Here is a 16,714-nt window from a genome sequence, read left to right on the forward strand (position 1 = left end):
ATTTAACAGAGGCCCTCAAGGAACAGCAGAGAGAGAGAGATCTCAGAGGCTAAAACTTTATACTTTGTCTGGAAAGGGATATGGCTTGAGATAAAGATCTACATGATTTCATCGGCACTGGTTTAGTGAAGTTTTGATCAAGGACTGGGACTGTAAAGGTTTTAAATAGTTCTTTGGAATAGGACCTCTCAAAATCACCCCCAAACATAAGAATATTTGGATCTCATTACTTAAGAAAAAAAGGAAAGGCTCCCATTTCAGAAGGGCTCTTTTTTTTGGTATTTTATTTTTTTTAAATAAACTTTTTAATTAACATATATGGTGTTATTTGCCCCAGTGGTACAGATCTGTGAATCCTCAGGCTCACACACCTCACAGCACTCATCATATCACATACCCTTCCCAATGTCCATAATCCAACCACCCTCTCCCTACCCTCTCTACCCCCGGCAGCCCTCAGTTTGTTTTGTGAGATTAATTAAGAGTCTCTTATGGTTTGTCTCCCTACTGATCCCACCGTGTTTCATTTTTTTCAGAAGGGCTCTTAATCAGAATAAGATTTTGATGTTACTTACCTATTTTGTTCCATAACGTATTAAACCAAAATTGTGTCTTAAAACAGTAAACACTTTATCTCAGTTTTTGTGGGTCAGAAGTGGGGAAGCCAGTGTGCCTCAGGCTTTAGATCTTGAGGGAGGTTGCAGTCAAGCTCTTAGCTGGGGTTCCAGTCTCATATAGAGGCACAACTAAGGCTGAGGGGAATCTGCTTCCAAGCTTACTGGTACGATTATTGGCAGGTTTTAATTCTTTGTGGGTTTTTGGGCTGGAGGCCTCTTTCAGTTCTTGCTATGTGGGCTTCTTCAAAGGTCATCTCACAATATGGCAGCTGGTTTTCCACAGAATGAATGAGAGAACAAGACTGCTAAAGTGGAAGCCATAGTGTTTTTGTAATCTCATTTCAAGTTTTGATGTATTCTATCATTAGAAATGATGTATTTTCTCTTTTGATGTATTCTATTAAAAGTGAGTCAGTATATCCAACACATTCTCAAAAGGGTGGGGATTATACAAAGGGTGAATACCAGCAGATGCAGACCACTGAAGATCATTTTAGAGGCTGCCTACCACAGTGACCCACTCCGTAGACATCAGTCAGCCTCATTTTCCCACCACAGCTGGGACCCACTATCAGGTAGCCACGGTGGAATAGAGATACATAAATTTTTAACATAGTCTTTTTCCCTGCCAAGACTAATTGGCTAGCATCGCTACTTGCAGTGAACAACCTGTCCTCTGATATAGGACTACACAGCCTGGGTGGCAGGTTTGATTACAACGGAATCCTACTATAATGAAGGAAGTAGCAACTTGTTGTAGAGGGACAATTATACTGTGTTTGGATTGGTTTCCTTGACTTATGCTTCTTTTATACATTTTTTCTGTGGACTTACTGAATACCTTATAGTATGTACATCTTATATAGCATCCCACACAACATTGCTTCTCACCAAAGAACTCACTTTACTGTGAAAAATGTAGAGTATTGATGCCTGTGGCATTAACAAGCCTTATCATATATCCCACGAGCCCAGAAGCAAGTAGTTAACCCTACCGAAACTTTTTACTTTTGGAACAAGGTGAGAAAATACACTTTGGGATGCTGTCCTGAAGGATTTGGCATATGATCCCAGTGACTTAATCGTATTTTTGGTGATTAGCTCTTCTACAGACAGAATAACAGGATCCAAAGAGTACTAGAAGGACTAGTATCTTGTAACATCAGACACCCTTCCATATATTTTGCTTTCTATTGTGGGGAGGGACAATCTGCCAAGGGTCCTGCATTCCTGTATATTATTGCTCAAGGCTTATCCATCTCCTGAAACTGAGCACTTTCTGTAGTTAGTCATATAGGCATTTAAATACAGCATTACTACCATTTAACTGCTATTTCCCTTGAGGAAAGGAGACTGGCCTGTTTGCTGCTTGCTCAAAAAATGCGTGGTCCCTGGCCCTGGACTTTTCTCCCGTGATGCAACCCATTGTGTGTACAGGTGTCATCTGGCAATCACTGTGGGAATTGGGGCTCCAGGAACAAGTGCAAATATGCTGATGTTCTGGTTATTTTTCCATAATCATGTCTTTTATACCCGGGAGTCTCCTGTCAGCATTCATTTAACTATAGCAAGCAAGCCTACAAGTAGGATAAAATCTTAGACCCTTCACTGCTCTTGCCATCAATCTCCATGATTCCAGATTCTGTTGGTGCACCATTTTTTTTTTTTTTTTTGTAGTCAGAGTAGGGTATAAGGGGGATACAATGTTTTCTCTGCATTAGAGTTTGGGATTGTAACCTGGTCATTTTAGTTCATTCCTCTAGGTAAGGAGTTAGAAAAAATAGTTATGGCACTAGTTGGGGTGATTGGCCCTAATGACCATGGAAGAAAAGGGAGGAGGGAGAGGAGTCTGATTAGAGCTTGGGATATCTTCTCTCCTCATAATACCATGCTGAATTATAAAAATTAAGCAAACATCTGCAACCATATATAGGCAAGACCACTCAAGCCTCAAATTCTTGGATCAAGCATTAGGTAAAGAAATTTCATCCACCAAGTTACTAGTTGAACACAAGGGAAACGGAGTAAGTGGCAGTGGTGAGAAGTCATAACCATCTGGCCTCATGGCCAGTGGCAGAATGGAGGACTGTATTTAGCATAATTTTTTACAAATTTAAATCAGAGGCCTTTGGGACAGACTAAGCATGCTGCTGCCCATACCCTCTCCTGGTTATTGTTTCAGTTCATCTGTAATAGGGCCCCGGAATTTGTATTTTTAACAAGCAATTCAGGTGATTCTCAGCAAGGAAGTTGGCAACGCCCTGCTCTAGTTATATTTTCTTCCTCATTGGTATATACATATGCTTATATATTTAATAATATTCCTTTTCTTTCATATTTTATACTATTATTATATATAGGGGTAGTTGTGGTTAGGTGGCAGTATTGTCTATGGGTTACATACTATTGAGACAAGATCATTACACAATTAGAGGAGGAATGAACACCACATGGAGATTGTGGACTTGAAAGTGGATGAGGGATAATAGTATTATGTCAGTATAATGTAAATGTGTAAATATGGTAGAAGTGGTATAGGTAGATGTTGGAAAGAGACGGGACTACAGTGGATCTCTGATGTTTCTATATTTGGTGTTCAGTCATCAAAACCATTTCATGTGTTTGGTGGATCTGGTGAGAGAAATGGTCCTATCTTCTACTGTGGAGGCTGTAAAGGTCAGCCATACTTGCTCTCTTTGATGCCTGACAGCCTCAGTGCTGGCACAAGAATAATCTTTGTCAGCTGGACATTCCCATCAGACTTTGAATATGGAGTGTTTGGAATCTAATTTTCAGAGGCACCACTAACAGTAGACATATACACAAGCTTCCAGTTCTTCTTGAGGTCAGAACTTGGCTATGATTTTGGTCATTTAGCTTCCCTTGGCTTCTGTCTGTTTTCCAAAGTCCATTCTCCAGCATTTCCAGCAATTCTGTGAACTACCTAATTTTCTTCCATTAAACTATTTTTCTGCTTTACTTAATCATAATTGTTTTGTTGTTGTTGTTTTTAAGAAGAATTCATATGGGTATATACTTTAATGAGAGTCTCTAAAAGTCAATTATACTGTTTCAGACAATCATATCCCCTTTTCCTCAGAACCCCATTCCTGCAATCCGGATTTGAAGGTGAATAACGTATGATAGTTTCCCTGGCAAATAAAAGTGAAATCTGGTAGATTTTAAACCATGATCATTGATGTGCTTCTAAAAACTGTTAAAATAACCAACAACCAATCAACCAACTATGATTATAAGCACAATTTACCCTCAAATACAATTACATGATTATGAGTATGAATGAATCCTCTGATAAACCTGGAAGATTATTCAAACTTAGAATAAGCATATTTCAAACTCAGGGTCAAGGTATGTGAAGATGAAAAATGTGTGTGGCAAAAATATGTGGTGGTTAATGCATATATTTACATTTTCCAGTTATAATGCACTTGGTATATTATTGCTTAGTTAATTCATTAGATTTTCAAATACTTTTACAAAGTAAAGAATTATGGAGAGCCAATGAAATACCTTTTAACTACTTAATATATGCAAAAGACATAAATTATAAAAATACAAAGGCTGTAAGTTATATAATCATGCTGGTCTTACAATTAATTAACACAGTCTATCCAATTATAAATAAAAATACACCCCAGCATTCTGAAAATAAGCAAGTGTTTTAGCTGTTCCTCTAGATAGTCATTTGTTCATTTATTAACATCAGAGGCAATAACACAATGTTAAAAATAAAACATGCATCAATTATACAACACATCCTTACAAAAACCTCTGTCCATCACAACTCGCAAATGCAAACAGACCTACCCACCCTTAGTGCATTATTATTTTCACAAGTAAAACAGGAAAGGAAAATAGTGAATTTAATGCTATTCAGCACCTTTAGTAAAGTCAAAAGACTTAACATCTCCATATATCAAAAACATTTGCATCTCTATCACCAAACATGTAAATATTTTGTTCCATTTTTAACATGAATTATTTTATTTACATTACTTTTTAGTTCAACAAATTTTAACAATATTTAAAAATTATCTAAATTCATAAAAGTATTTCATAAATTTCAACACTCAATTATTATGTACATACGAGAAAAATACATGAAAAAAGTTGAAGAAATGTAGTCAGAAAGTTCAAGCAACACTACTAAATGTAGCAAAATTCCAACTAAATCAAAGCAGAGGGCAAACATTCAAAAACTTCTGGATGCTGCTAACATGAACATGAAAAAGTTCCAGTAATAAAAGTCAATATGAGAAATAATGTTGAAATCACCATAGAAAATATATTTTAATATGCATGACATATGTTTAATAGCAACAGTAATAATGACTTTTATAGAAAACTTTTATAACGTTGTCATTTATGAACTACCTGGTTTGACAGGGCTAGAGTTGATTTCAAAAAATATACTTTAGCAGCCATAATTTTATTTCCAGTTAAAACATAGTAAAATGTTAAAAGTAAAATTTATAATTAACTAAATAATACCCCAATACTAGAAAATTTAAAATCCCATGCTATTCTTGCAATACATGGCCTCTAATATAATGTGTCTGATGTAAGGATTGTGGAAAGCCAATAATAAACAATCAGATATACAGATGGGCTTAAAGTTTCACTGAAATACTTAATGTAGCAAAATATATGAAAAAGTAATAGAAAAGTAAAAAGATAAAATTAAAAAAATATTGCACAGCCACATTACCTAGAAAGTAAAGTTGATGTTTAAAAAGCTCTAAACATGGATGATATAAATTATCTTCCATATAAAAAGGTATAAATATATCTTAGAACTTAACCGCATCTACAGTTTAATATAATACATTGTTTCAATCATTGTTGAATGAGGTAATTATCAAGTCTCTAACAGTGTTTTTATCCTATTGGAAATATTTAAGGGCAGCAACCAGAAAGAATTTCTCTAAAAATATTTCTGAATCAAGAACAGCTATATGTGCAGCTCTCCCAATGAGTGAATCAGCTGTATTGGGCAATGCATTGATGACATTATATCGAACCAAATTACAGTCCTTGCTTTGCAGAACTGGGCGAAGCAAGTTGTGGATCATTTCTGAATAGATCTGTCCTATGGAACAAAGAGAAAATAGGAAAATTAGTTCAACATGAGTAACTGAAAAAAAAAATCTATGCCAACTTCCATATAACTAATGAAATTTAGTTATGTTATTCCTATTTAAAGCAGAAGAATGCCTTTTAAAAGGTTTTCTTTTTCTTGGACTACCATTTTTGAGACTGTTTTATAAAAAATATAAATAACCACATTATTTGGCCAAGTTAAAATATCAAATTTATTGTAAATTCTTATTAATTTGATACTTTTAATCAAAGCAATCGATATAACAGAACAAATAGTTTTATTCAATATTAAGTCACTTATGACTTGTTAAATCATGATGAAAATAAGGTAGCCATGCTAAGACATTCTGCCTTTTACACAGTATGGAGAATGTTCAGTGATACTCTAACAGTATTGTATGGTGACAGATGGTGACTACACTTGTGATGAGTATAGTGTAATGTATAGAAAAGCTGAACCACTATCTTGTACACCTGAAAATAAGGTAACAATATGTCAATGATATTTAAAAAAAAAAAGACATTTTGCCTTTTATAACTTTTAAAACTTGAACCGATAGCAAGTACTTTAAGAACGTTTATGTGGCATTCAACAGTATTCCACATATTTCTGCATTATTCTGAGAAAAAACAGCAACTTCCTACAGTCAGAAGAACAACGTGAGTTTGACTCAAAGATCAAACAAGATCTTTTTTTCGGTCTAAGGGTTTATTTAATGTTGATTCTGCTTGTAATTCCAAAATTGTGCTTTTCTTTCCCTTTTTTTGGCTAATTCTTACAATGAATTTATTGAGGTCATTCACAGTATAAAAGATGAAGTTTAGATATACATAACGTACAAACTGTCTTATAAGGGGCAAAATAGTTTTTAATGCTTATGCATTGCTAATATTATCATAGATGAGCACTAACACATATCCATGAACCCGTGAGTTTTAGGGAGGAAAGTATCAAATATCTGAGGAGAGGCAGGGTTTATTCCTGTGGAATCATGAGAAAGGAAAAGTGAAGAACATTCAGAGAAAGGAGAGAGAGGCAATTAAGAGAGACATTAACATCACATAGATTCATAGAAAACTTTTAACTCCCACCTCCTTCTTTTAATTTTCACTGTTATTCAAGCTGGATTTCTGGTTCCATGCTGTTTGAAAAATATTTTTTACATAGGAAGAAGTCCAAACCTGTCTTTATTAGATTTCCCCTGTCTCCCACTGGCACAGAATCTCTGTTAAAACAAAGCACATTTCTCTAGTTTCTGTGACCCATCTGAAGGTTAAATCTCCTCTGAATTTTTCTCTAAGTCCCTTGCTAGAACAGAAGTTAAGGGGAAAAAAAGGTTATTCTAATGTCATAAAATACTAAGAAAAGAGAATTATCAAATGACTAGACTATCTACTATGTGCCAGGCAACATACTAGACGATGTCAATACAAATGTGTATAAGAGAGATTCCCTGAACCTGAAGCTGTTCACTGTTAAAATGTGGAAAGAAGCAAAGGATTAAGAGTTTGTTTAAAAACCAGCCTCATTCCAAAAAAGGAACTGAACAAGTACAGGAAGGTAGGACACCCAAGTTCTTGCTCTACGCCTGTAATTAATTAATCACCAGTGACTTTAGATCAGCCACTTAGCATCTCTGGGCCTCAATTATAAAATAAGCAAATAGAACTCAAGTCTCCTTCTGGCTTTAAATAGCTGTGATTTAAATTTCTTTTGTTAATTCAAAAAGAGCAAGAGAATAAATATATAAAATCTTTATTACTTTATTAAAGTGGGGTAAGTCTTTGCTGCCATCTTTGACTAAAGCAAGATAGAGCAGAACATGCAGCCTGATCACTACCATAATTACCAATCCCGATAATCCAGAAGAAATCAAATTACAGATTACTTTTGAGGCAGCAAAATGGACAGCCTTTATAATTAGGAAAAAGAACTCTTTAATGGGAATGACTGTTTCATTGGCAAAATCATCTCATATGGCAGGAGAAAAGGAAGGAAGAAAAAGAGAGGAAGGATAGCTGTTAATATTGGTGGGTGGAAAATAGAGTAAAAAGAAAGATGAAAAAGAAGAGAGAAAGTGACTACAAGAAAAACTTGGGAAAAAGCTCATGTGTAGTTAGAACTGTTTGATATATATTTTTTGAATATAGAGAGAATTTTATTAAGAAACAGATAAATAACTCCATATCAAACAATGATTCGAAGTCATAAGCAGGCATTTCAAAGAATTAAAAAAAGAGGTCAACAAACATGAAAAAAGTTTTAACTTCATTTGTAACTGGTAAAATAAAAATACAACCACAATGGGATGCACTGTCAGAGAAATGGAGATGAAATACTTTTAATTCACTTAGTTACCTGACTGTTTGTCCTTCAAAGCCGTTTTACACATTTCAATGCGGGCAGAATGGTAAGGAACATAGCGATCCTGTAGAGATCCCACTAGCACAACATTTTTGAAATAATGAAGCCCTATGAAGAAAAATAATGAATTACAATGCAACCAGATTAAAAATAACTTAATTAGTATATTAAGTTACTGGAAATTTTTATTTCCGCAGTAGTACTAAGTTTTTGGCTTTTTAAAGAAGATTTTATTTACTTATGGGGCACCTGGTGGGCTCAGTCTGATAAGCATCTTACTTTGGCTCAGGTCATGATCTCAGAGTCCTGGGATGGAGTTGCGCCTCCTGCCTTCCTGTTCTGCAAGGAATCTGCCTCTCCCTCTCTGTCTGTCATGCTCTCTCCCTCTCGAATAAATAAATAAGTAATATCTTTATTTATCCGAGAGGGAGAGAGAGAGAGAGAGGCTGTGCACACACAGGGGAAGGGGAAGGGGAAGAGGGAGAGGGAGCAGCAGACTCCATGAGGGTGGGGGCTGTGAAGGGGCTTGATCTGACAACCTGGGCAGAAACCAAGAGTCCCATGGTCCACTGACTGAACCACCCAGGTGCCATAAACTTATGGCTTTTTACATCTGATGAATTCTTTCTTCAAATTTTTATATACTCTCTAAAAAAAAACCTCCTATGTAGTTTGTGTGCTGGTATAAGAAATGTATGCTTGGCAAGGATTGTGATATAAAGGTGTGGGGGCATGAGTGAGATTAGATATGTGGGCTAAAGTTCTATAGGAAGTATTTTATAACTTTCTTACTTTCTAAAGGATATTCCTTAATATATAGTTTTTCCCAAAGAAACAAAACAATACTTATTCATAAAAACAAACAAAACACCCTACCTGAAATCATTTGAAGCTGACTTTTTAAATTTTCATTTGACCCTTGCCTAGCTATTATTATTTTCTTTTTATTTAAGTATGATGTCAAGAGCATATACACTTAGGACTTTTCAATAATAATAATAATGGGTTTTGTGATCCATCTACAGACTTTAGTCAGGTCCCTCTATTTTTATATTTTGGTAAAGTAGGTGAATTTAGGGCTTGTGATACTTTGAATTAATTCACTTAAGTACTGAAGCCCGGTTCTTGACTACTTTAATACCAGTAATGTTCTAATTTCACTTTGTAGCTCTGATAATAAGTAAATAACTAATATATAAAAAATAAGAAATTCATGTGGTTATTAAATATGATACAAACCAATAATGATAATATATTAGAATTGGTGTGTTTAGTTTAGGGCATATAATTTTGTTCTGAATATTCCAGAGTAAAATTTTGATACTTTTTGCCTTTCAAAATTCAAATTCTATCTTAGAGACAGGCCAATTGTGGAGACTACCGTGGATCCAGAATATAGGAAGTCTTTGTAGATGCCCATTTCTCTCTTGGAACTTAGGATCCTAATAATGAGAGATCCTAGATCCACATTCAGGCAGGTGAGGCTGTTTATACCCTCTATGTCACAAATAAGGCTATTCTCCTTTTTTCTTAATGAGAAGGTAACACTTTGTGGCAATACAGATATATAAAATTCTAGGGATACGAGTGGAATAATCAAATGCCTATAATATACAATTATGCAAACATATTTAAAAAATTTTAGAAACATATTAAGAAAAATTGATTTTTGCCCTTCATTCTCACATTTCATGTGACAATGAATTCTACTTTTGGCATCATTTGACACCAATGTAACATTAGTTACTCTGGGAATCATCTATATGTCCTAGAGCAGAGGTCTTACTGGTACATACTTACCTTCAGGGGTAAAGACTTTCCATACTTGAAACTAATACGACACTATATGTTAATTATACTACAATTAAAAAAAAAACCCGTTAGATGGTGAGGATGGGCATGTATAGCTTTTAAGGGAACTGAATTCTAGATCCCAACTTCTGTATGAGTGCTTTCCTAAAAATGACTTGTCCTCCCACTTTATCAGAGAAAGGTATTTTTCCAATCTCTTTCAGATGTTATTATGGTGTATGGCTTCAGGTATAAAATTCTCTGGGAGAATAAAGCAAAATATGAATGAAATCTAACATTTGCTGACAAAAAGTTTAACCTAACTATTGACAATAAGAATCAGCTTTGTCAATTAGATTTTACGGCACGTATTTTCTATGAATTAAATGGCCTAAATCTGTAACCTCAAATGAATGAGTTGTTTTATGTTTTTATGAAAATATAATTATAGCAAATATGTACTACCTGAAAGGTCAGAAAATGTATCCTTTGCCATTCTTTCAAATTATAGAAAATAGGGGATGCCTGGTTGGCTCAGTTGGTTGGACGACTGCCTTTGGCTCAGGTCATGATCCCGGAGTCCCGGGATCAAGTCCCACATCAGGCTCCCAGCTCCATGGGGAGTCTGCTTCTTCCTCTGACCTTCTCCTCTCTCATGCTCTCTCTCACTGTCTCTCTCTCAAATAAATAAATAAAATCTTTAAAAAAAATTATAGAAAATATTTTTAGGTGTCACCCTAAAATTTTACAAGGGGTACATACCTTCTCAAAATTCTTTTAAGGGGTAAACAAGTTAACAATGTGAAAGCCACTGTCCTACAGTACATCATCTTTTCTTCTGCCCAAGTTGTTCTAGGTGCTTTTTTTTTTTGGTAAGATTTTATTTATTTATTTGAGAGAGAGAGAGAGAGATAGAGAGAGAACAGGAGCAGGAGAAGGAGCAGAAGAAGAAGGAGAAGCAGACAACCTGCTGAGTGGGGAGCCCAACCCTGGGCTCCACCCCAGGATCCCAAGATCAACCGACTGGGCCATGCACGTGCCCTGGTACTGTGCTTTTTTTTTTTTTTTTTTAAAGATTTTATTTATTTATTTGACAGAGAGAAATCACAAGTAGACTGAGAGGCAGGCAGAGAGAGAGAGGGAAGCAGGCTCCCTGCTGAGCAGAGAGCCCGATGCGGGACTCGATCCCAGGACCCTGAGATCATGACCTGAGCCAAAGGCAGTGGCTTAACCCACTGAGCCACCCAGGTGCCCCAGTACTGTGCTTTTTGAATTTAAGTATGATACTGTTCACTGAAATTTTATCCCAAGCTGCAAGAAACCAGCTTATGTAACAGCACAGTTGGCTTTTTCATTTATCTTTCAGATGTATATTTGTGTTCTCCATAAAGGGCTGGCATACTGCACAACTCCATTCATATTACAGTCGACACGAATAACACTCCTTGGAGCTGTGCAGTGCACACGCTGTGGCAGCCTTGCTAGGCAACATTTTTGTACTTTCCTAAATTACTATTTTTCCTCAAACGGCCAGCATCTTCTATCCCCCCTTTACTGACCTTATGACCTTGCTTCCTATTTCACTGACAATATAGAAGAATCAGAAAAGAACTTCCACATACTCCCACCTTAACCAAACCAACCTACCATACTATAGCTTCATGTTCTGCCTTTGTTCTTCTATGGATGAGCTGTCCATGTTCTCACCCTAGGCCAGCCCTTTTCACTAGAATGCTGGGGGCCATTCCCTCCTGCCTAGTTAAGGACATGACTCTAGGAGTCCCATCCTTCTCTTGTATCATCAATTTTCTCATTTGTATGGGCCATTCTTATTAATACGCAAAATACTGTAATATCTCTTATTTAAAAAAAAAAATCAATGAACCTGTTCTTGGACTTTATACTCCTTTGCAATGACCACCCCATTTCTTGGCACTGCTTTATTTCTATAGTATATATTGTAAGAATAATAGGCATTACATTAAAAAGTTATATTAAATATATTTTTCAAAACAATAGCTCCTTGCAGAAATTCTGACATGCTTCTACAAGGAAATGACACTTGGGTTGAGAATCAGTGCTTCAGGCTGAGCTCCATGAGGGAAGTGTCTGTGTCTCTGCAGGTTCAGGCAACTTGGTGGAACGGAAATAGGCAAATTCAATAAAGATTAGAGGAGGGGATTTCTTTCTTTCTTCTTTTTTTTTTTTGAAGATTTTATTTATTTGACAGACAGAGATCACAAGTAGGCAGAGAGGCAGGCAGGGGATGGGGGGTGGGGGGGTGGGAGTGTGTTGATCCCAGGACCCTGAGACTGGCTTAACCCACTGAGCCACCCAGGCGTCCCAGATGAGGGATTTCTAAGAAAATCTTTAATTCTCAGATTCCACGATGATGAAAAAAATAAAATCGAAGATCTTGACACTGATATAAATATACTGTCATTTCTAAATGTGATTTCTAAGACAGTATTATACTTTAAAAATACATTTTAAATTCAGTAGTCTAATTTTAGTATCAGGTCTTCAACAAGGTATTAATTCTAATATTGTGCTTCTGCATGGAAAGTTTGCTTTCTGTATTAGCAAAGAACCAATTTAGTTCAATAGACTATAACTCTTTTTGAATCTTTTGGTTTTAATTCCTATCTAGCATTGTTGGCTAGTGAGGGCAGAAACTCAAAGTGAAACAACTCCAGGGGTGCTGGTGGGAATTATAAAAGTACTTCATCTATACTGAAGTCTAGCAAATGAAAGTGTCTGAAGTCTTTACTGGGACTCTTATATTCCAAGTTACCTTCGCTGCCCCTACGTATTCCACCTGCTCAAAGATGATCTAGTTAACTGCCCCTTGGGTTAGTACTTCACTCAGCCCTTGAAATGGCTAATTCTAGGTTGAAAAGTTACCTCTAACTTAGGAAAACAATAGTTCCCCATTACAGAATGAAATAGTTTAGCTAAAAAATTTCTGAATATATTAGTTACTTTTCATGTACCAAGAAAAAGGTTAAAGTAAATCTTCAATATTATTCTGGACTGTATAACAATATAACTTATGCCTGAACATTGTCATGGTATAGTAACGTTCATCTTCATTATCTTAGTCTTCCTGATACTTCTGGCAACCCATTTTTTTCCTAAAAATTTTAATGAGTTTTAAAGCAATTCATACTGACTCATTTTCTGTTTACTCTCTGGAATTGGCTCAAGCAGTAGTTCTAAACTGGTGGCTTTGCACCGTAAGGGACATTAAGCAGTGTCTAATGACATTTTTGTTGTCACACCAGGGGGCATGTGGGGATAAAGGCATGGAGGGTGGTGTGTGTTACTGGTATTTAGTTGGTAAAGTCTAGGGATGCTACTAAATATCTTACAATGCACAAGACAACCTCTGATGACAAGGAACTATCTAGCCCAGAATGTCAATAGTGCTGAGGTAAAGAAAACCCTGTACTTTTAAAATTGACACATACTAAGAAATATTAGACTATTCTTGTTTTACTCATTTATTTTAAATACATTTGAAAGAATTTGCTTCCCCAAATGTTAGCTGATGCGGATTCTTTCCTACATTTTCAAAAACAAAATACAAATGTAACTTGCATATCAATTGATAACTATTATTAAACACCTCTGTAATCTGCTGGAAGAAAAGATTATCTTGTGCCATAGTAGCACAGCAGGAGATTTCTTTAATTATTATATTTTCTTAGTCAGAACTCAATAGCTGGTAAAGAGATGCTAAGCAGGTGTTTTGGGGAAAATCTTAAAATAAGAATATTTTGTTTCTGCAATTCCAACAATGAACAGATTTTCATTTGGCTATTTTTAAGCCCTCGTTATATAATGCAAGAATGCCCATGATCTTTCTCTTTATGTAATCTTGACTAGTCCATCACTGGTGTCACCAAATCTATGCATAATACACATTTTACTTTCTATGTTATTTTAGTTCCTTCCTCTTTCTTTCTTTTGATATTCAATACTGAGACACTAGTATGCCATAACTATACTGGTAATCTGTAGAATGCAATCAATAAGGTTTTTTGGTCAAAAGTTGCTATAAAATTTAATCAATGTTTATGATCGTAACACCTTAATCAAAACAGATAATTTCCTCTGAAAAGTAACATTTCCTTAACACTTTACTAGATCTTTTGTGTTCATCAAACAAAAAAAAGGCTTACTTAATAAATATATGATTTTTAAAAAAATATAACATTTCTCAATTGTTTTAGAAATCATATAAATTATTTTATGCCTTTAAATGCTTCTTAAATTTTATTTGTTTTTTAAAAATGCTTTATTTATTTATTTGACAGAGAGAGAGACAGGAAGAGAGGGAACACAAGCAGGGGAAGTGGGAGAGGGAGAAGCACGCTTCCCGCTAAGTAGGGAGTCCAATGTGGGGCTCAATCTTAGGACCCTGGGATCATGACCTGAGCCGAAGGCAGATGCTTAATGACAGCCACCCAGGTGCCCCAAAATGCTTAATTCTAAAATAATAAACAGCTTTTAATTAAGGGAAGTTACTAACTTCATTACTGCAATGTAATGATACATTGCAGAGAAGAAGACTTTGAAAAGGAAGACCCACAGGTTGGGGACTTTGCTTAAATAAAAAAAGGAAAATAGTAGGTTGGAGTTTGCCTCAGATGGGTTATTTTAGGCTTTCCCAAAAGAGCAGGAAATTCGCTGTTCAGAAGAAACAGAAGCAATAATTAAACAAGGATATCTGAAACTTCATAGATTTATCAGTAAAATATAAAATAAAAGTAAATTATAGAAAGTATTTTTTTTAAATACATAGAGTAAAATACAAAAGAGAAACTATCACTAGGGCTTTTGATTATTTAAAAATAACCTGAGAGGAGCACTGGGTGGCTCAGTTGGTTAATCATCTGCCTTTGCACAGGTCATGATCTTGGTTGGGGTCCTGGGATCCAACCCCGCACAGGGCTTCCTGCTCAGCAAGGAGTCTGCTTCTCCCTCTCCTTGCAACCCCATCCCCACTTGTGCTCCCTCTCTCAAATAAATAAATAAAATCTTAAAAAAAAAAAAAAAAAAAACCCTTGAGGCTAGCCTATCAGTTAAGTAAATGTTGCTTTATGTTTTCCTATTTTATTTATCTTTCTGATGTGACTCCAAATATATTTACTTAGTAAATAAATTAATTACAACATTAAAATTATAAATTATTATATATTTATATTTATTATATAATGATATATGTGTGTGTGTGTACACACACATGCAAATACATACACAGGTGTAGGAACTGACCACTCATTTCTCATAATTTTCTAGATGAAAAAAAAAGTCCCTCAAAAAACAAAACAGAATAAACCGGGGAAAAGCATAGCTCAATAGAAAATTGCTCTATCTCTGTGATAATTTAAAAATCAATTAATGATCATTTGTTGGTATTTAAAACGGCAATTAGAAACAGCATCTAAAGTTCCTGAAAATGTGCAGTAATGGCTAAACATGACATGACTGGAACACGCATAATTGCTTACTAGCTTTATGACTCGAGACAAGTTACTCAGCTTTTCTATGTTTTGGGGTCCTAACCTGCAATATGGGGCAATAATATTCTTACTAAGATTAAATAAACTAATATGTATAACATGCTTAGTACCTGGATTATAGTTAAGTGCCATATGTGTGTTGGCTATTGTTATTTATTATTATACTTTAGTATTATCTAATGCGTTGCTCATAATTATTAGAAAACTGTATTCTTTCATGTTAATTCAGTTCAGATGCATACTAAAAGACTCATATTTGAGTACAAGTAGAAATCTTGAAACATAAATATAATTTGAATATGTCATTTGAGTAATTTTTTATAGTCAGTATTTTTAATAGTTCTGTCATAAAAATTTCCTACAACAGATTTGTGATAGTAATGTGAAAGCAAATTTCTATAATCTATAATACTACTATCATTTTAGTTCAGGCATCTCTTCGTTTAGAGCTATTTTTACCATCTAACATTTATTGAGTTTTGTGCTATTCAAAACGGTAATTGTTTCACATGCATTATCTCATTTAATCCTTTCATAGTCTTGTGAAGAAGATACTATTATTCCCATTTTACCAAGGAAGAAACTGAAGTCTATTTAGATTAAGTGTCCTACTCAGTTTTTCAGCTAAGACTAATAATCTACTTGCGATTTAAAGTCTGGCTCTTAAACAGTTACTGGGCTGGTACAACTGGAAGGAAGGTATGAACAAGTCTTGCTGTGATTCTAAGGCAAGAAATAACTCAAGTGCAAACGATCTACTCACATCTATCAATAATTAGAAATAATACAAATAGGGAAAGCCATGGATTATAGAATTTTTATAGTAAAATTTTATTTATGCCTTCTTTAGTGATTTTATTTTCTTATGTGGCTACTATTCCTTTTGCTAATTTTACTTCATAAAATACAGTATAAATACACAGACTCCAGGGAACATTTATAGAGTTTTGCCTTTCCTTTATTTTCTAGTCTGTTAACAGCAGTAGTACAAACTTCATATACCTAGAACACAACAGTTCTAGTTAGTGTCAGTAAGTTTTTCCCATGTGAGAACTATATACTCTATTTGCTTTGTAGGCATATCTTATATATTAGTGAATCAAATAAATATTTCTGTGCACTATATGTAACTTATTGTTGCTTTGTACTCTTAGAAACAAAACATAAAACTTGACCTATAAAAGAATGTTTCTTTCACTGATTCTAATAACAGACAGTACATGAAATAATCATTCCAGCATCTCTTTCTCACGTTAATGACAACATTTAAGGCAGAATCCTGAAAAAGCTTA

At 34.9% G+C, this 16,714-nt stretch overlaps 1 protein-coding gene across 8 annotated transcripts in view; it reads right to left on the reverse strand.

Annotated features, from left to right (window-relative positions):
* Nucleotides 1-4,306: 4,306 nt before the first annotated feature.
* The window catches only part of FAM135A (family with sequence similarity 135 member A), a 131,229-nt gene continuing 118,821 nt past the window's right edge, over nt 4,307-16,714 (reverse strand). For 7 of the 8 annotated variants that reach the window (XM_004769299.3, XM_004769298.3, XM_004769303.3 and 4 more), the window contains 2 exons: nt 8,098-8,211; nt 4,307-5,727 (listed from right to left, as the gene is read on the reverse strand). In XM_004769299.3, the coding sequence (XP_004769356.1) occupies nt 5,522-5,727; nt 8,098-8,211 (320 nt within the window). In that variant the 3' untranslated portion in view covers nt 4,307-5,521. Of the gene's footprint in view, nt 5,728-8,097; nt 8,212-16,262; nt 16,425-16,714 lie in introns of those variants that run through there. The other variant, XM_045069362.1, reaches the window with a different exon arrangement.

The sequence above is a fragment of the Mustela putorius genome, unplaced genomic scaffold (assembly GCF_011764305.1).
Source record: "Mustela putorius furo isolate JIRA1106 unplaced genomic scaffold, ASM1176430v1.1 tig00003927_pilon_pilon_pilon, whole genome shotgun sequence".
Classification (NCBI taxonomy): Eukaryota; Metazoa; Chordata; class Mammalia; order Carnivora; family Mustelidae; genus Mustela; species Mustela putorius.